This window comes from Rhipicephalus microplus, chromosome 9 (assembly GCF_043290135.1).
Source record: "Rhipicephalus microplus isolate Deutch F79 chromosome 9, USDA_Rmic, whole genome shotgun sequence".
Classification (NCBI taxonomy): Eukaryota; Metazoa; Arthropoda; class Arachnida; order Ixodida; family Ixodidae; genus Rhipicephalus; species Rhipicephalus microplus.
Window position 1 is genome coordinate 12,951,519 of NC_134708.1, and position 21,088 is coordinate 12,972,606.

Below are 21,088 nucleotides of genomic sequence, written 5' to 3' on the forward strand. Positions count from 1 at the left end.
GCAACTAAATCTGTCGCTCCATTTTTTGCATCCATTACATAGCACACTTTTTTGACTACCGAAAAATGAAGGGAAGGAGAGGGCGAGGCTGCGACGAAATTTACTGCCTCCAAAGGCTTTCCACACTTCACTTGGTTTTGCACTGCTTCAGTGATTGGCCCACCAAAAGACTTCGTCATGCGACTTCTCATGATGTGAAATTCTGACTCCACGATGGCGTTACAAGTTATGATTGGTGACGTCATTGCATGACTTTATGCAATATTTGCGTTGGCGCCTCCGATGGTGGTTTATGGCGATTGATGAGGCCGCACGCTCTGCGCGACATCACTGCTACCAGTGGGTGGTTATAATATCGACGTATGCACTGCTCCCGCGTTCTTGCTAATCACGAATCACCAGCGTGCCCAGCAAGCTTCACTAAAAGTACTAGACAACCTTAAGCAATTTCTCAACCTCCCGTCTGTCTGGGCCCGCAACAATACCTTACGCGCTTGTTTGCGCTATCAATCAATCTTCCAAATATTACAAGTTTAGTCAAGATCTAGCCCTAAAAAGAGTAATAAATTCTGTTTGTCGTTTTTCTTGTTTCTATATCGCATTCAAGCATTACCCACTCCCCTCAAATTTAATAAGAGGCAATGACTAATTTTACATAAATGGAAGAGTGGGTTTGGAGTTTTTTTTTTTTACTCTTCCTATAAAAACTCAGAAAAAGGTCCGCCATAACTGCTAAGGTGAATTTACCTCCAGTACCATTGTTCAACAGTTTACAACGAAAGTTAGTTACCGACACTGGAGAGTCAATTCGTTTGCCGCAAAGTGCTTCAAAGCACGCTTACAAGGAGCGCATAGATGTCAACAAAGCAAAGGCAAAACGTCAATGCGCCAAGCCTCGTGCATATATACAGCTCATATCGAACCCGGAAGTGAGATCAGGTATTCGGAAACCCGAGACGTAAAAAAATACGTAGGAATCTTTGAAGCAGAAGGTCTTCGCATTACACGAATGTGCAGTAGCAGGCACAAAGTCCGACGTGTCCTCTGAAAGCACGAGAGTTTAACTCTGACCGTAAGCCTTTATCAGTCGCAACTGCATACTTTCCCTCGCATTTCCCTCTTGTGCGAGTAGTTCAAGCAAGGTATTTTCATCTACTCCTAGCTAGAACCACATGTGGGGAGTAAAAGCGTGAACGGAAATGAAGTCTAAGCAGTTCTTTTATTACCAGTTTTGAATGCGCAATGTCAAATAACCATTAAATACTAATAAAACCGTGCGATGGTAAATGTCACAGATACTACGACATCCCAGCGCCTAGCTGGCTTGCTACCCTGCACTGAAAGGGAGGAATTGGAAATAAAAGTGATAAGAAGTACGCGTGCGCGCACACACATACACTAATGCACTGGTCGCGCTTCGGTGGTAAAAGTCGAGGATACTATTGCATTGGTGTATCTCTGTGTGGCATGTCGCTCGAGTGGATACCAACACTGCTTCTCTTGGCGACGTTTCGTGTAATCTATGCACGATATCGAGACCAAATGTAGCGTAGGTGTCATGAAACACTGTACATTATAAACCGTTAACAGTGATCGTCGTTTAGCGAGGCACCGAGCCACTATGCACGAAGTAAAGTTTTCTGATCAAGCTAAATATCGAGGTTGCAGGACAACGAGCACCACGTGCCGATAAGCATATCTAGTAATACAAGAAACATAAAAGGTGAACATGGTTTATTTCACACACACACGAATGGCATTGTGCACAATGAGGAAGGCAATTGACTGGCATGCCTCTATATATTATACAATTAATGATTCGTGAGCTAAAAAAAAACACAAACGAAACAAAGTACGTGAACAATAAAATAGAACATATCACACCCTCAACCCTCCCAAATCGCTCCATATTGCGCACACCAACCTTATCCTACAATATGGCATATATGAATGCTGTGGCCTTTACATCAAATACGAGCCGATTTTAAAATTTCGCATTTCCGCTATAAAACAAATGTATTCGAAACGAGGGCAGATGATTCTCAGCTACTGTACTGTACAAGATCTACGCAGTAATGCACTCTTAAAGGCAACTAGTTAATCGTCGCCGCTTACCAGCTGAAGGGGTGACTAAAAGATGTGTGGATTGTACACACCGTATTGTGCGGTCTCGTCACGAGAGACAATTTTGTCGCTATCATGATGAGCATTCGCAGACCAGATTGCAATCAAGGCGTTCCCATTAAGAGTGGAGTGCATGATACCTTCCACTGGTGGTTTTGTGCGCAGAGGCGCCAAGGGTGGAATCTAGGCTGGCTATGTATACACGTGACGCAGTATAAATGCTCTCGCCAGGATTTCGGAGCTGGTTAAAGCGTGGAAGTGTGCGTTGCATGCCGCCAGCGGCTCCCCACTTCGAATCGAGCAACTTTCCCAACGTGCCTCCTCGACGCAACTGGGCCATCCGACTGGCCAGCCTCCGCAGTCAGGGACATCCAGAAGAACCGCGAGGCTTTCACCGTCGCTGCTGCCCATCTATTTACATGCGGCACAGCAACATACGCTGCTGTGCTCTTCTTTCTAAAATACCTGTAAATGGAAAGATCAGCAGGTGAAGCTTAGAACTGAAGAAAGTTGAGCTAGTTGGCAGGGATGCATCACGAAGAACGTAAAGAGGCGAACAAGGGCACAATAAAAAAAAATCTCGTCACCTTTGCAACACTTGAGAAACAAACGCTTTCGGCACACTTGACATGGTGACACAATAAAGGGACCCTAAAGGGCAAAACGATTTTTCGCGTATTAGTACAATCCTCATAACTCCGCTCTTACCACGACATGACGCTTGGTAAGCGGGCAAACGCGCGACAACGTAATGCGAGTACAGACGCCACCACGAGATTTCCGGACCGAATACCATGACGTAGTAAAATTTGAAGGCGTCCACTGGGTGCTACTTAGCTTCTAGACAATAGAAATGAAGTACATTGTTATCTGTGGAAGCCATAGACCTATATCATACGAAGTTTCGGAGAATTTTATCCAGCCAGTGTCGCAAAATAACGAAAAATACATTTTGAAATATGTTACGTCATGCGCGGAGATTTTGGAGCGCACTTTAAAAATACAACTTCAACCCCACTTTCCCCGCTAATATTGAACTTACGACAATGAAACTTGTGACATTAGAGCTCTCAGAGTGCGGCTCATCGACTTAAATCAAATCATAGTTTCTCTTTAGTGTCCCCTTAAAAGGGCCCTGTAACACTTCAAGCAATCATCGATGGTTTTATGGAAGGAGTTCGTTGCTTCCAGAGTCAACAGTAGCAAAATTTCTAGAATACGCTGAGTACGAGTGGAGTTACAGGCATTTGCCGTGTTCCGGCCTCACCTTTCGTACTAGCCAACGCGCTGGCAGATACACGAGGAGTGGTGCGAGTTGAGGATGACAAGGGGTCAAGGAGCTACCTCCCTTTCTCAGCACAGTTGAGTATTTTTAGGAGCGAAACTCCTAACGCTGCGGCTCAATCCCTCCGTTGTAGTAGCCACCCCTTATTTCTCACAATGTGCACTAGATGGCGCTGTTGTTGCAGCACGTGAAATGATAACTATATGACGTGGAGGCGCGCGTTGCGTGTAGTCTAGATAGATAAGAGCTTGATAGAATGGCGGACAAACAGACAGACTGATAACTGAGCGGAGAGCTTCGCCCCACTCATAATTCATTCCGGAGAAATGCTGTGAATTTTCTTCCTTCAAACGAGCGGCTTACCTTCAGTGTGATCGTGCACGTGTGAACGAGCGAGGACGTGGCGGCACCCCGCGGCGGCCGCAGTAACTATGCAGATCACCATGCTCAAATCAGCCAATGATGCATGAACGTTGTGTTGGACATTTGGGGTTATGACGTCGATTTCAGAGAGATGAGGGAGTGGGTTCTAGCTGACTGAGAATTCATTGTAATTTCTAGGCCACGTGCTACACTCCGGAATTTCGCTCACATGTCACAATAATATTAATCAAATCTTCCTGTACTGACGCGTCAGCAGGAACTGATGCATTGTTCAACACCAACAATTCTAACTCACATTCTGCGCTTAACCGAGCAGTACTTCGTCCAGCGAAAGCGGCGACAATCAAGGTGGAGGCTTTGCAGTGTCGTACTGCCAGGCGAGCTCCGCCCGTAGATAACACCCAAACAACTCGACCAATATAAGCGCTCACCCTTTTGCATCCACCTCAGATTCGTGACGTCTCGTCATCTTCCTCGCGCAATATGGCGGGCCGCACACTGGCTCGTGACACCCGCCGCCTGGGTTCGGCAACTGGCGACACCGAAAAACGCGTTGGCCAGTAGCTGGTGCGCTGCACCGACGACCGGCGCCTGGAGAGCGCGTGTGGCTGCGCGGGCGTCCCACTAGATGGCGGGCTCAGAGCGTCCCGAACAGGGCTCGGGTTGTCCTGCGAAAACGAAAAACAAGAGAGTCATGACAACTCAGTCTGATTGAATGAATAATGGTAATTCTCGGGGTTTCACGTCCCAGAACCACGATATATGATTACGAGAGACGACGCGTAGTGGAGGATTCTAGAAATTTCGACCACCTTAGCATATTACTAGCAATTCCGCCTACTCAGAAAATGCAGCCGCCGCTGTCGGGATTTCATCCCGCGACCTGCGAGTCGGAAGTCGGGCACCATGGCCACTACACCACCTTGGCGCGTAAGCTTCAAACAATGGTGCAGCACCAGCCAACCAATAAGCCGAGACTATATATCGTTAAGCAAACAGGCATCGACTGAAACGTGCGCGTTCGGTCTTGTTTGTTTATGACATTAAGGAAAAACGGAGCAAATCGACAGGGTTAATGCTGTCGAACTTGAGAGAAACGGCGCACAGTAACAGGACACAAGGGGCAACATTAACCCACGCTAGGAATGTGCAAGCAGATGCAGTAGTTGAAATTGGTAAGATACGGGCATGGCCAAGGGAGGGGGTGTCGGAGTGGTCTGAACTTCCCCGAAATTCTTTAATTTTGCTTTCGTGTATATAGACACGCATATACAAACGCTTGCACGAACACGCATTAGACAGGGTCCCGTCGGAGAAACCGATTAGCGGAAGAGATCAACGACGACTACTTTCAAATCATTTTGAAAGCTTCATAGCGTAGCCTTGCCAGAAAGGCCCGCATGATCACGATGTTAATATTAATATCTTAAAAGACGCAGCTGCTAGATAGCGACAGATTACCGTGCAATTTCTTTGTACTAAATATGGGCACTGGAGTGCTAGCACTATGTCGGAGCTAAGCTACGCCATCTTACTGGCAGTCTTGAAATCTAGTATGGGTAAATGCTCATCTCTAAGCCCTACGCGAAAAAATAATCGAATTAAATCGAGTTCATTCACCTTTTGAAGGAAGGAAAGACAGGAGCTGTCACAAAAAGCTACTACAGTGAGTAGCTTGACGAGGCAAGAGCTCCTTCTGTGTCTGTCGCCTCGTCAAAATACTGTTTCTGCAACAACATGATTTGCGTGGCAACAGAATCACCAAAATATTTACACCTTTTTGCCATGCACTGCTGGGTTCTATAGTATGGCCCAGGGGCGTAAGCAGAATTTTTTTCGGGAGGAGGGCCACCTCGATTTCGGAGGGTTGGAGGGGGGGGGGTGAAAGGGCCGGTGTCCCACTACCTGGCTACGCAATGACTATGGCCGCAAATAATGATCACCTTTGGGAATTGTAAACGGGGGTTTCAAGTGCACGAAGCAAATCTAGTGAAGTGGAGAAGGGTGTTTATATAGACAATCCAAGAAACTGAAATTTTTATTTCAATTAAGTCCCGTTGACTTGCAGTCTGTATTCATTCACATGCACATCGAAAAAAAAAGTGAACTTTCTCGGCTAAACCTAAGTCGCCCCACACAAATGGGTGCCAATATTTTGTCACTTTGCAACGATTCCGTGTATCAAAGCGCGGTAAAAGAAAAACGTTTGCAGGAGCCTCAAGCTCAGATGCGAATGGCCTCCGTTATGCGGGTGCGGCCAGAGGACACGTTAGATGCTTGCAACATCTGCAGAGAGGCATGGCCGAGGAATAGTCTCATGCAAGGATGGCATGTCGCGGCCTCACCCGAGTCAAGGCCTTGTACTCACGTATGCGTAAACGCCGAGGTTCTTGCTGCTGCGTCGTTCGAAGTTGTGCAGCATGTTGGACACAAGCTGGCTGTTCCGGCGCCACCGCAGGCCTGACTCCGGGTCAGCCGGATCGGCACAGGGCTGAAGGCCACCGCCCGGCAAGGTGTGCATCGTGAGACGACGGGCCAGACTCTGCGCAGGACAACATTCCTCGTTCAGCGTTTTCTACGGCACAAGATACACACGAAACACATAGACGTAGACCACTTTTCAATCGAAATAGAAGAGCTTCCCCTGAACTTCCCCTTTCGATCGAGTAATGTGCAAGTCTGCACTTGTCCATCAGTGATTGGGCTGCTGAAAAGCTAAGTGGAATACCTTAATGAACTAAACTGAACATCTCTTCTTGAGTGCAGTGGTTGCAAAGAGGTGAAACATCCTCCGCTAATGCGAGAGTTATTGGGTTCATTGCTTAAAACTGCCGGGCCACCACCCGTTCTCCATAATGAGAAGAGAGGTACCCAGACCTGGCACTCGTTAGTGTATTGGTACTCGTGTCACAAAGTGCATGGTCTCTTATCCATTCTCTGATCTTTCTACCCGGGATCGAGCTTAATCAACTACTATTCCACGATTATAAAATGCCTACTTACTGCCGGTTGGTTGGCCAAATGCCTTGTGACCGTCTGATAGACCTCGTCATCCTCAGCATCCTGAAAGAAAAAAAAAACAATATCGTAAAGAACATTTAGTATTTGCATAGTTATGATACACGCCTTAACATGCAGCCACAGAAGTTGTCAAGCTTGTTTCATGCAAAATTGTCTTTGTTTTCATACTTCCCCAGTGATCTAACTATGCCACATTGACAATACGGGCTTGGTCAGTGTAATTAAAGAAGTAATTTGAATGCCATTAGCTACGCCTATTGGGACATTGGTCTTTGCAATCAACGAACACAAAAAAATTATTAGCACCGCGACAACTGTGTGAGTTAAAGTAAAAGTAAAGAAAGGCGTGAACGCACACGTCTTTCTTACACGAGCACCCACCATAAGTATGTCCTGTAACGTTTGCAGCTGGGCCAGCCGTGACTGCGGGTCGTTTGACGACATCAGCTTGGGATCGACGCCGCTTACTTTCTGCGAGTTCACATGTTAAACACCTTACAAACAATGCACACGTACGCACTTCAGTCTTAATAAAGTTACACAATCACAGACAAAAAAATGTTTAAAGACGAAATAACACATGGCTAAATATAAACAGGAAAATAGAAAAAAATATCGATAGCGAATTTGTAAGCTTTTCAATCTGAAACTCGGTTTTTAGGGGCTAAGAAACAGCATGAACGCCAATCGCGTATGAATTTTCTCATGCAACATCGCTCAGCTCTTCGCGAGACCACTAGTTTGGGTCTGCACATTAGCAACGAGTGTGAAAACATGGCTAGCAATGCAAGTTCGCAGAACCGTAACGCATTAACAACCCACAAACGTGATGCCATACCAACCCATAAAGCCATAACGAACCCATATCACCAAAACAAACGACGAAGTTCAGCCCTTCACAGAGCGACCTGCCCAACTCACCGCCCATTCCTGGAGGAATTCCTGTCCCAAGTCATTGGACTCGTGAAGGGTCCTGTTGTAGTCACGTGCAACCTGTGATGAAGTAGTGGAGAGAGCAACGGTAACAACAACGGGTTAGTGTATGCACGGTATCTACAGTACGGTCCACTGTTAGAGGGAACACTCAGGTGAACAGCGAGATTGCTGGCCCTCTAAGAGCAAGTGGATAAAGTAACACACTTCATGCACGTCACTAGTCTGTGGAGTCTGTACTCTCAACAACTAGTAGTCTTATGCAAATCAAAGCCACTATGCTTGTGTAAAACAGAAATTGATACATAATGCGCATGCAGGTGCCTGCTTTAACAATGGACGCGAATGTACATACTATGGTATATGTACATATTTCAGGTGACTCCATAATCTCATTCGCAGCACATTAATGAAGCAGTGCGTTAAAAAATTCCGCAATCCAATCTCAACCACGACATCTCAAGCCACACCATCTCACGAGAAGTAATTTTTAGGCATAAAAATACACAAAAAGAACACTCAAGCAAGAGATCCGTAAAGTGAAAAATCGCGCATTGTAGTTGCCAGACTTCCTGAAAAACGCGCCGGATGATTTTTGATCTTCACATTGCGCCGACTTGCAATTTCCCTTAATTCTACAGTAAACACCAATATAATTGTGTCCAAAATTAATATTAAGAAGAAGCAATATATGGAAAGACAGGCACATTAACCAGTGCATAAATCAAAAGAAACTAACCAATTTATGAAATTTACAAAAAAAAACTGGATATAGTTCTCGCTGGCCCTGTTAAAAATATCCCCGCATTGTTGAAACAAGCTACGGCATCAACGCATTTAGGCGGGCATAACAAGCTCAGGCGAAATGGTTTGGGTGCAAACATACACGTTAAAACTAGGATGCCTAGAAGTGCGCGACAGCAGTTATACTGACCTTGATGTCGTGCTTCCAGAAGCGTTGCGTTCGTGGCATGCTAGACTCCGGCGCGATTTCCTTGATCTAAACAGCCAAAAAAGACAAAAGAAAATACATGTGATTTCTATTTCGACAGAAATTTCAGCAACACCGCAGTAAGCGACACAATGCGTATCACAGTCATCTCAAAATTACTCGGGAGAGCTTGCAACTTCAACGCCAAAATTAAGAGACACGCGTGCTCACAGCGACGTCTAAGAGAAACCCTAGATCAGTCCAGACAAATCACACTTTAATGTAGTCGTTATAGCTATAAGTTGTCGACTAAATGAAAGAATGCGAAACATACGTGTCGCTGTGGTATACCCACTCCCCTACATGGCAGTTTGACGTTAATTTCAAGGTCTTACGCACTGTCTCTGTGACGCACTGAACGTCTCAAAATTTTGTAACGCACTTTTATTTTTTTAAACAGTTTACCAAACTTGAGTGACAAGAAACAATGTCTTAGTGTACGCCATCCGAATTTGGCACAACAAGGGTGCATGAAACACGTGCGCGTTCTTCGTGCTGTCTGTAAAAAAGTGTCAGCACTAAACACTAGAATTTCGTATGCGGAAACGAAATACTTAAGATCCCTTCAGCTTCGCCAAGCTTCTGACATTATAATTTCGTATGCGGAAACAAAATACTTAAGATCCCTTCAGCTTCGCCAAGCTTCTGACATTATAAATGACTTTAGAACTGTACAAGTCTATAGCTTCCTAATAAAGCTCAAACAAGTTTAAACAACGCTATACTCCGCTGACTTGCCTTGAGCAGCAGCGTTCCGGCGATGATAATGCAGAGGATGTTGACGACAGTGAGGCAGAAGGAGTTGATGGCCATGACGGCGCACTCCTTGTGCATGTTGGCGTTGTCGAAGTAGTACGCCTGGAAACCCGGGTACGCCACGAAGGCCGGGTACGTCTCCACCGTGCGGTTCTGGTCGGTGCCCGGAATGGGTACGGTCACCTGCACACACCAAAGACAGAGTGTGATGATATTCAATGTATACAGGTGTTCCCAAAGAATGTTTCCCACTGTGCACAGAGCGTTGAAAAAAGCACTGAATAACGGGATATAGCGCCGTGCTTGATCATTTCGTGCCAAGTACTTGCTGTCATCACTGCTATGAAGTTCTTCCATTCATCCATCTATATACTAATGAAAGCTTATAATCTTACCACCAATAATAATAGACGTATGAGAACAGAACGGAACAGAAGGTTTTATTGTGCTAAATGAAGAAGAATACATGTGCATGATATACAGAAAGAGGTCCCATAGTCAGAGACTGCAAGGGGACCTCTTGTACAATATAGAATTGAGAATGATTGTGATGTACATAGCAGGGAGACAGAGCTACAGCAAAATGCAGTTGAAACAAATAAAGTAAGAATATACCCTTGTAATCTCACAGAAACAATTTAAAAGCAAGAAATATATGAGAGACTAACCAGAAAAGTTAACCGGGGCTGAGCCATGTTGGCTACACTACATTGGGGCAGAGCAAAAAAAAAGTGAGATACAAGAAAGTCCACTGTTGCTGCAGGCATGCAGATCGACAGTTATGTGCTTGATCTTACAGATATTCAATCAGTCCTGCAGCCTTCAGAAGTTGCAGCAGCTCTTGCGCTGCTTTTTGCAGCTGTGGTACGCAGTCTCATAGTCAGAAGATTTCGTTGACCGTAAACGCATTTCCGTTTAGATGGTTTACAGTTGCACAGAGGCAAAGCCTCAAGGTTACAAAAGACAGGCCGTAACAACGCAGCCATGCATAAATAGACCCTTTTTTCATAATCCACGACTGTGCTTCCCTGTGCTGCATATTCGTCCGGCGATGGCACCTGCCGTGTTGTTCACCTATTGTCCGTGGCACATACCCACTATGGGGGACTGGCCAAGAATCGAGTGGTTTTAAAAATTAATGTTCAGATTTAGAATAATGGAGACATAATTGCTTCAAGTGAAGAAAAGCTCGTTGCACTTGCTGGGAGCTGTCCATTATACGCGTTTATACGGGTGCCGAGTGGACATTTTACGTGCCGTATATAGCCAGTGGCGTAGCCAGGGAGTGGCACACCAAACGCATCTCCCCCTCTTCCTTCCCCCACCCAAAGAAATTTCTGCCCACGCCCATGATCGGAGCGCAAGCTAACTGCACTTGAACATGTTTCTTACAAAAAGGAACTAGCTGTCATTACTCGGTCTAACTGCATCGCAGGAAAGCTAACTTCACAAGTATAATATTTGTAGTAGTTTACGGAGTTTTACGTCGCAAATCCACCACATGATTATGAGAGACCGTAGTGGAGGGCTCCGGAAATTTGGACCATCTTGTGCACTAACATCGCACAGTTTACACGGGCATCTACCTTTTCGCCCCCATCGAAACTCGACCACCACGGCCGGAATCGAACCCGTGACCTTTGCGTCAGCAGCCGAGCAAGCACCCTAAACACTGCTACACCACGGCTAGCAACTTTACAATTATGAAAAGTTGCCGTCGGCTATCGGACAAATCTATCCCTTGGTAACTCTGTGCATAGTGTGCGCTGCGTATAGTGTGCGTTCTTTGTCGCTCCTCAGGTGAAGCGATCATTATTTTGCCAGTTGAATCAGTCCGAGAACCCGCGCCGTACATGGCGAATATTCAGGGTCCTCAAACATAGCGTGCGTAGGCATTCTTCTTTCTTATTTCCGGAGTCATGGCGGCGGAAAGAAACCCGCTTGCTTCATTGACGCGAGCATATAGACACGTGATTCTCAGAGCCCGCTTCCTCATGAATGAGATCAAGGATCGTACGCAAGGTACGCGCAACGGAAAACGACGTAGGCTTTCCGCTGACACGTATACCGATATCGGGCCTGGCACAAGCGTTGTGCTGTCGATATAGAAACGCGAACTGCCAGGATGTCATGTATACGCTAAAGGTTACCGTCGGCACAGTTATTGCGTGTGTACTCGAGAAACGTTCATTGGGGTGGGTGGGGGGGGGCTACATGGTTAGACATAATTAAAAAAAATGTCACTGCGCTAGAGTCGAGACACAGAAACAATAGACCCGTCTCTTGCATTTGGCGCAGTTGTATTTTTTGCAATTATTGCGTATGCCATTCCTTGACAGTGACATCTTGATCAAAATGTCGTTTCTTTTGCTTTTGACGTTCTTGTACACTGAAAGACTGACGGTGCCTAGTAACTTTCAGTTCATATACGGGTTCATCTGTTATCGGCCTTTATGTGCATAAGCCCGCCATGAAGTACGTCCTCTAAACTCGATCCCCCACCATGATAACGCGTTCCTTTATTTGCCGAATTCGGCTGATTTTGTGATGCGAATAGAAAAAAGGGCAAAAATTTATTCCGCAAGCAGGGCAATGAGTACAGTGTTTGAAAAGTCGAGAGAATATACACTGCAAGAAGAGCTTAATTAGGATCTTGCACAATAAAAAATTAGAAATTTTCGAAACTTAAAGAAAAAAAAACACATGGATATCATATCATCATGGATGTATATCCTATCACACGTAGATAACTATCATATGAACATGTTAGTAGTAGTATTGAAGAAATACCAACAAGCATAACTATAACGAAATAAATAAAAAAGGAGTAAAACAATCCGAAGCACTATGTCGATGTTCGCGCTGGCGGGGCTTCGGCCTTAACGACAACAAAACAAAACGAAGTTACAATTATCACAACAACGACAATAACAATAAAATACCCGACACGGCGTTTCACGGGGCAAAACCACGATACAGTTATGAAGCAAGCGTAGAGGAGAGCTCCGAAAATTTCGACCCTCTATAGGGGTCTTCACCATGCTCCTACACCTACGTTCTCTTGCATTCCACCCCCATCGCAATTCGGCCATCATTGCTAGTAATCGAACCCTCGCCCTCGAGGTAAGCAGCGCTACAATGGCGTTGACGTATATCCTACACAGTACATGTTTGAAAATATTAGTTCTTGATCTGCGAACTTTTGTATGATAAAATTATTACGATCGAAAATATCGTAGACTTGTCTATGTGGCTCGAGACGATTACTGCTTTTTCGGTAGCCAATCAAGTTCGACGTGAAATGGCTCCTACGTTGTTTTGAATTGGGCAATTGATATAACAAAGTATAGTAATAAAACGTGTTACGTTGCTGCTCGTTAGCATAACCATGCGCACTTGGCGCGGGTTGGAGGACTGGAGGATTACTCTATAGTTAACGCTCCTATATTTCCACCCTCACAGCAATCTATTTCTCTAGCACCCGCACGAAAACGCTTGCACTAGTCTGATATATCCTGTCTGCTATCCCGTGATAGAACTTGTATGGTCTATCCTGTACATTATCGTGAGAACATTTGAAATGCATGTAAGCGACGCAAAGGAATTACAAAAAAAGCACTCACATTGATAGGATCTTGACCAAGAGACTTGAAGACTTTCATGAGCGACAGAGCCCACAAAGACCCCTGAAAGAAAATCAGAAACCTAGTCGCATACAAACTTAACCGAAATTCGAAGTCCCTCCGAACTGCGCAACTATCGTCGAAGCGGCGTGAAATGTTTAGTGGGAAAAAAAATATATGACATCGTCAACACACTATAAACCGGCAGACGCAGTTTTGAAGTGTTATAGGTGGAAGCTTAGCGATTTCAAATGCATGAACCTATAGGGTCGGCTACGATCTACTAATAAATGCACGCTCCACCCACATCCGCTGCCGTTCGAACAAGAGAGAATTTGCGTAGATGTCCCATCCAATTACGTTTGCTCATTTTCGTGACGTCACACGCCTTTCACGTACTTCAGATAGGCCGCGGTTCTAGGATTAGGATTTTGTAGGTAGACGGCGGATGGTTGATTTTCTCATACAGATACGTGCACGTTTTGCCGGTTTTCAGTTCAGAATTTCCTGGTCGAATCCAGCAAAGATTCCGACATCACTGCTCAGGGAAGCATAGGATTTTAATAGGATACTGCGATCCTTTATTGTTATTGATACGCGGTATTATGTACGTTAGCAGCGAAGAGTTGCTTTCAGCTACCACGGGCTTTCGAGCAGGCGCGCCGCAGTTGTGGGGGCGGAGCCTGTGTTGACGCATAGTTTGTAAGTTACTGTATTGATCTTTTATTAGTGAGAGGTTCGTGCTTACGCAGTTGATGGAAGGAGGCAGCAGCGAAGCAGAGATGGCCACTCCCACGAGACAGGCCGAGTTGCCGCCCAGAATAGCCATGGCTACGCCGGCGCCTGAGGGCAGCGCTACCAGAGCGCCGACCCACAAGCTGCGCCACTGACCCCTGAAATTGTTCGACGTAAGACATTCACTAGAAGTGTCATACTCAGTTTCGGCAAGATTGTGTTCTTGACACTGCTCATGATAGTAACCAAGAGGAAAGATCACGTGAAAAAAAAATTCTGATTCGTACGCTAACACGGTACCCTATACAGCTGCTGAAGCAGTCATGCAATTCTGATGGTAGTTCGATCATCTGCATAATTTGGTTACCAATGAATAAACATGTATTATTGAAGCGTATATTGCAAGATTTCCATTGGCCGATACTATTCTACAGTTATCTATCACGTGTGCTGGTAAACTATGGCCAGCCTTCGAACATAAAACCAATTACATCAATCAGCAAGCCCATATTGTACAAAATTACAGTCATGTCATATCAAAGTGCTGTCCACTACTCACAATTGAGTCATTTGCTCATGACTAGTTCTTACTTCGTGCATGGCGTGAACAATTGCAGCAGAAACTTTGTTATGAGTTTCCAAAATCGTTACCAAGTCCCTTCTGGTAGTTAGGGAGGAGGAGGTGGTCAACTTTGTCAGCTTAGCAGTACGAATCATGTGCACGGTACCAATACCGATGTTATAAGGTACGGTGGGCGCATAACTAGAAGACGTGTCATTGGAATCATCTTATCCCGTTCAAGTGGCGACAGATTAGTCTCGATGTAGCCGTAAAAGTTTCTCTGAAATCAAACACAGTCCCCCGTGTTGTTAGTCAAATAACACGTGTTCAGCATGGACAACTTACCTGGCCGTCTGCTCAGAGTTTGGCCACGTGTTGGGTCCCCAGCCTCCTGGCCCCTGAATGTCTCCCCAGTAGGCCATGATGAGACCGAAAAAGAACCCTGCGACATCACCAGTCATTACTACCACGGTATTCAAGTCGCACGTTTATCTCTAGGTTGTAGAGATGAAAGTTCGCAAACTTAAGTGCAATAACTTATTGCGACAGCAAATTTATGTTTGCCCAACTTCGGTAATAGCGTAAGAGCAATGTTGAACAGAAACTAACGCTAGAACTCTACGAGTTTGGAAGAGCTGTGCAGAATAAATGCAAGATGGTATGTCGGGTTAACAAGACATAGTGAGGTTCAATGACTACATATACATTACGCCTAAATACCGCAACGTCTAGTTTATCGGTTTTGTCAAACGATGACACGCGCTGTATCAATACAGGCAGCGGCCGTGGCGCCGTGGTGTTAGCTAATTCCGTAGTCATGTCCGCTTCGTGTGCACAGCAAGGAGAGATTAGGGCGTCTATACCGCACAACGGTGAAACTGATAAACTTGAATTAGGGTTCGTGAGTGGTAAGCAGCAATATATCTGCGCAAGTGCATGCAGTCATGATAAAGCCGGATTTCTCCTCTCGGTAAACAAAATATGAACACAAAGAATCTGTTCCGTAATAGTCTAACCAGCCAATTAGTTCGAATTTACCACGGCAGCGAAGACCACTGCGACAGCTACGATAATGTGAATTACAAGTAAAATATGCGTACGAATGACAGGCCTACCAGAAGTATTCAGATTCTCCCATGAATTCCCTGCATTATACAATCGTCTTCCTTTATTTTATTTTCTGCCTAGCGCCCACTGGGACGCCTATACTTCGTACCAGTTTGTAGCATTTTTTATTGATACATCGAATCAATCCAAGTCTCGAAATTTAGGACGAGCGAAAAAAAAAAAGCACGACCCTTTTTGTGGTCAATGTCTCACCAAACACGAGGCAGAGGCAAAGCCCGCACAGTTCTGTACGAAGTCCAACTTTGACCAACGACTTGTCCCTGATGATGATTCCAAACGTGATGGCCGCGATGGGACCCTGCGCGTCGAACAGATCAGTGGCTCTTACATAAACTGGCCTCATATCTGCTGGAAAGGTGAGTATATATAGTGAAGTGAGGCACGATTTCTCACTGCACTGTGAAGCATCGTGAAGTCAAATACAATGATGACGTCAGCATGACGTCTCCTTCAAGCATCTGTGTAAACGAAACTTACCATGAGCGGCGAGACAAGCATAGCTGCAATGATGGAGACCACGCTGTTATCCATCAAACCTAATGCTGCAATCATCCTGCGCCAGAAAATAAAAGGAAAATAAGTTGAATCGTGCACTTTAAAGAACAATATTTTTCGTGTTTTTTGTTTTATCAGAAGATGAGGTAAGCTGACATAAACTATTGAGAAGCAGCTTGATTAGCTTCGATCCCTCAAAAGCACACTTTGGCGCGTTTACAGCAAACTGTGACGCACACAATAAAGATCAAAATGATTTGCACACTTTCGTCCTCGGTCGCTCTATCGGTTACGCCACGGACGCCAATGCTCACCCGGCTAGTATGATGAAAGCTACGTAGTCGAAGTTGAGTTCCCCGTTTGACCGCACCCCTTCAACGACCTGCGGAAGAGAACAGAAGACACCGGTCAGTCGCAGGGGCGAACACTGCTAAGGACACAGCTTTTCATTTCATTTCTTCACTTTTTTGGTCAATACAAAGACGTTGATCATGGTATGAGATAAAGGTGGTCTGCCTCCTGACGTAGTCTTGATCGTGCTGGGCGTATACCAGCTGCAGCCTTACACAATGGAAATAAAAAAATGCACTAACTTACAGAGAAGTACCAAAGGAGCAGTCAGCTTTTCCACAAAACAATTCTACACTATGAAATGATGTTGCAAGCATCAACAAGTACAGTATTTAGTTTATCTTCCATATTTTGGGAAGCCGTTGGCCAAGGTCCCAGGATCTTCTCTTCTGTAAGCGGCCGTGAATCCAGCTGACAGAGCTTGGCTTCCATAATACGACCGCTTGTGAAAGAACTGTGCGAAACCGTGCTGTGTAGTCTCGAGCTGACTATTCATGCTTCTCTTTCTTACTCGTCTTCTTTTCTATTTCTTTACGTTCTGTTATTCTCCCCTCCCCCCCAAGTGTAGGGTAGCCAACCGAGTCAAGCTTCTCTCTCTCTCTTCCGCATTTTGAATAACTCGTATCTGTAAAAGTACGACATAACATAACAATCGCACCTCTCAGAGGACCCGTTCGCAAATATGCTCGAACGTGAGGTAAAATTAAAAAAAATGCTCCTAGAAGTAACAAAATCTACTTATGGTATACGACGAACGCCGTGTTGAAGGGATCCGGGAATTTCGATCATCCAGAGTTATCCCTTAATGCGCGCTCGCATAGCACAGTACACGGGTTTATGGCCTTTCACCTCCGTCGAAATCCGGCCACCGCGGCCGGAATCAAACGTGCGATGTTCGTCAGCAGCTGAGCACCGTGTACCGCTACAGCACCGCGGTGGACAAGTTCAGCAAGTACAGCGACCCCGACTCGTAATATCTTCGGAGTCTTCAGAGTCAACCAAATTCTTCAGAGTCAACCAATATCTTCAGAGTCAGCCAATATCTTCAGAGTCAGCCAAAATCTTCAGAGTCAACCAATATCTTCAGAGTCAACCAATATCTTCAGAGTCAACCAATATCTTCAGAGTCAACCAATATCTTCAGAGTCAACCAATATCTTCAGAGTCAACCAAATTAGTAGACAGATTCAGTACTGGGTGTGCAATCAGGCCCATAGAGCTTGCGCACACGTGGTGGGCGTCCCCAAACGCAAGCCACACAAAGACTGCAAGAGCTCGCAGTGCCAGAACGGTCCGTGCTTTCGGTTTCGTACGCGTGTGCTGGAGATTTCGCACATGTGCAGTACCGTGGCTTTAACCTATACTGCGTACGCAAACCGCTTGTGTGGCCAGCTTTAAAGCTATTTTCGTAATCTCTAAAGCATCCATGATCAGGACCAAAAGGTACGCATGGATGAGGATCAATAGATGTGTTACAAACCAGTAACCCCAATGACACTAACACTGCCTCTGCAGTGCCACCAACCGTAATAGATTGCAACTGACCAGGACAAGGATTGCAGTACAAGTTTACTATACTAACCTGGGCTACCGTGAGACGTGCCGTCACAGACTTGAGAAATTTCTGCTGGGCAGTCTTGAAGCCGGAGGCTTCCTCTCTGCGAACGTTATCAATGATCATGTAATCATGTTTCAAAGTATCACAAAAGTACGACTGTGTACTTTCACCGGATTTTCAGTGCCCGTTCAGTTTCCTTTCAGATTCGTGATTCATATGATCAATTCGCGCCGTTCTATTTCGCTATAGGATATTGCCAATTTCGACAATTTAACCACGTAACAGCGTTAAAGCATTTACCACCCAGAGAGCCGGGCTGCTGTGGACTCAGATTCATTATCTTTATAAATTGCAATTTTACACGACAAAAAACTGCGACTGTGCTGTCTGTTATTCGAGACCGAGATAAAGTTTGTAGGACTAAACTCTTCAGTGATTACCTTCGAAAGTGTCGCAGCTAATCGAAAAGTGATGATGCTGATAGAAAGGCTAGCTTTGTTATAAAAGTCTACCAGGTGTAAAGATGTTTGGTTAGCGTAATCTCAATGGCGAAGCGTATTTTTTCTAGACTTCGGTATCATAATCGTTCAAGTAGCCTTTCGCGTTTTAGTCAACACTGAAAAAGTATAATGAGACAGTACGAAATGGAGGTAAGCAGTCAAGATCTGGAATGTGCACTTACTCGTGGTCTTCTGTCGTAGCATCGTCACCACCTTGGTAAAATATCGCGCAAGGAACAACGCTGAAAAAAAAAAAAATACGGCAAAGTTCAGCAGTGTTGCAACCGCGTTTCAGAACAAGATCGAGGTTTCTCGGTACCACTCAAGAACGCATGTTTGTCCGGTGTATACCCTAATCTCTAAACTCACAATTAGAAGTGTGGCAGCTTGGGCTAGTTGGTATGGCATGACGATAGTTATAGCGCGAATACAAAACGACGACACAGAGACAAGAAGGACACGAAAGACACGAGCACTAACTTCCAACTGAGTTTATCGCGCAGAGCACGAAAATATATAGAGGAGACAGTTACCATGTGAAAAAAACCATTGTCGAGGCCGCGCAGATGGCACGCGAACAGGTGCCTTGTATTAGCAAGCCCTCCGTGGCTCTGTCCTAGAAGGAACTCGGGTTCCTCGAAGGTTTCGGTGCGCGCAAGTAATTATATTCTCTTTACTTTTCTGTTTCGTTTTCTTGTAAATTTTTCTCTGCCGTTTTTTGTGCTTTTGTTTTTTGTCTGTTTTTATCTTACTCATGTTCTGCTCTTTGTGCCATATGGTTTTTATCACATGGTTACTTTCTCCTCTATATACTTTCGTGTTCTGCGCAATGAATGTGGCAGCTTGGGCTAGTTGGTATGGCATGACGATAGTTGTAGCGCGAGAACAAAACGACGACACAGAGACAAGAAGGACACGAAGACACGAGCGCTACGTGTCTCGTGTCTTCGTGTCCTTGTCTCTGCGTCGTCGTTTTGTTCTCGAGCTATAACTATCATCTGCGCAATAAACTCAGTTGGAAGTTAGCGCTCGTGTCTTTCGTGTCCTTCTTGTCTCTGTGTCGTCGTTTTGTTCTCGCGCTATAACTATCGTCTGCGCAATAAACTCAGTTGGAAGTTAGCATTCGTGTCTTTCGTGTCCTTGTCTCTGTGTCGTCGTTTTGTTCTCGCGCTATAACTATCGTCTGCGCAATAAACTCAGTTGGAAGTTAGCATTCGTGTCTTTCGTGTCCTTGTCTCTGTGTCATCGTTTTGTTTTCGCGCTATATGTATCGTCTCAATTCTCGTCATATGCAATTGCCTTATATTTCACTTACTGGCTAAGCTCTCCTTTTTAATGCTGATAGGCACGTTTGTGACGTCCACTTTTTCTGCAGGACCACTGGTAATTCAGTATTGGTCTATTCGATACCTTAATAATATCTGGCGTTTAACGTCCTAAAACCACGATATGATTATGAGGGAAGCTGTAGTGCACGGCTCCGGAGGTTTGGACCACCTGGGGTACCCTAACCTGCTCCGACATCGTGCAGTACACGGGCCTGTAACATTTCACCTCCATCAAAATGCGACCGCAGCATGTGGGAGGTGGGAGGTAGTGGCCAGATACTGCACCAGGGTGGCCAATCCTTCTCTCGTGAGGGAGTGCGTTCCCGGCGGTGGTTACCGGTGAGGCCGCACCCCAGGCCTCTTAATGCAGTTCCATCAACACGCGGATTTTTTTTTTAATCCGGTTGGGAACTGCGCGGTACCGGGATTTGAACCACGGACCTCTTGCATGCGAGGCGAATGCTCTAACCACTACACTATCGCTGCACTTCGCGACGACCGCAGCGACCGGAGTCTAATGCGTGACCTTCGGGTCGGCAGCCGAGCACCAAAACCACTGATCCGCCGTGGCTAACGAAAGTAAGCGTTCAGGGCATTGAATAGGGCGATAAGATAAAACAATGCGAACCCCTAATTCTGCCATAGGCATGCACATTGCACGCACGTGCACTCACGCACGTGCATACTGAGGGGCCAACAGCCCTGCGTTCGCGATACTTTCCCATAAAGATAAAAAGGCATCGGGATATCTTGTTCTGACAGGTAAGCAAATGTTTGATTCTGGCAGATAACTCTGCAGTGTACACTTCGTAAACAAGGCTACATCGATTGTTCTCAACGCCGAAGCTTGTGACGGAGCAACTTCCCCAACACGTGTGGGGCGGAAAAGTGTGAGCGATAAAGTCACCCGACCGCAGGCGTGTAATGCGATAGGCGTGCGGAAAACACGTGTAAAAAGTGTTTGCTCAATGCATACGCTCTCGTTACCCAAGCGAGGCATCTAGGGCAAGGTGGATCACTGCGACCTCGAGTTGATAATTCAGATAATTTAGTATTGGTGAAGAGCTTGACACACAACGCAGCAGAATGACGAGACGAAGGGGGGAAAAGACGCGAACAGAGATGTACCTTGTAGCAACTGTAGAAATAATGTGGTTTCTACGGTTATGCCTTGTTGACTTTTTGACCAACGGAGTGTACAGAACAGGCTCTGCACGCATGAACTACGGAACATGTAGGTTTTGATAGTAAGACTGGAATAACACTTGTCTAGAGCAACAGAGCGTGAGGCTGTCCACAGTGTTGTTGACCTCA

At 45.5% G+C, this 21,088-nt stretch overlaps 1 protein-coding gene across 1 annotated transcript in view; it reads right to left on the reverse strand.

Annotated features, from left to right (window-relative positions):
* Positions 1 to 2,172: 2,172 nt before the first annotated feature.
* The window catches only part of LOC119164867 (uncharacterized), a 45,709-nt gene continuing 26,793 nt past the window's right edge, over positions 2,173 to 21,088 (reverse strand). The window contains exons 5-20 of the mRNA XM_075873147.1: positions 18,629 to 18,688; positions 17,971 to 18,046; positions 16,352 to 16,419; positions 16,020 to 16,095; positions 15,735 to 15,840; positions 14,760 to 14,856; positions 13,866 to 14,010; positions 13,118 to 13,180; positions 9,477 to 9,677; positions 8,682 to 8,747; positions 7,736 to 7,807; positions 7,196 to 7,285; positions 6,797 to 6,856; positions 6,162 to 6,335; positions 4,225 to 4,461; positions 2,173 to 2,589 (exon numbers count right to left, since the gene is read on the reverse strand). Of these exons, the coding sequence (XP_075729262.1) occupies positions 4,240 to 4,461; positions 6,162 to 6,335; positions 6,797 to 6,856; positions 7,196 to 7,285; positions 7,736 to 7,807; positions 8,682 to 8,747; positions 9,477 to 9,677; positions 13,118 to 13,180; positions 13,866 to 14,010; positions 14,760 to 14,856; positions 15,735 to 15,840; positions 16,020 to 16,095; positions 16,352 to 16,419; positions 17,971 to 18,046; positions 18,629 to 18,688 (1,576 nt within the window). The 3' untranslated portion in view covers positions 2,173 to 2,589; positions 4,225 to 4,239. The remainder of the gene's footprint in view (positions 2,590 to 4,224; positions 4,462 to 6,161; positions 6,336 to 6,796; positions 6,857 to 7,195; positions 7,286 to 7,735; positions 7,808 to 8,681; positions 8,748 to 9,476; positions 9,678 to 13,117; positions 13,181 to 13,865; positions 14,011 to 14,759; positions 14,857 to 15,734; positions 15,841 to 16,019; positions 16,096 to 16,351; positions 16,420 to 17,970; positions 18,047 to 18,628; positions 18,689 to 21,088) is intronic.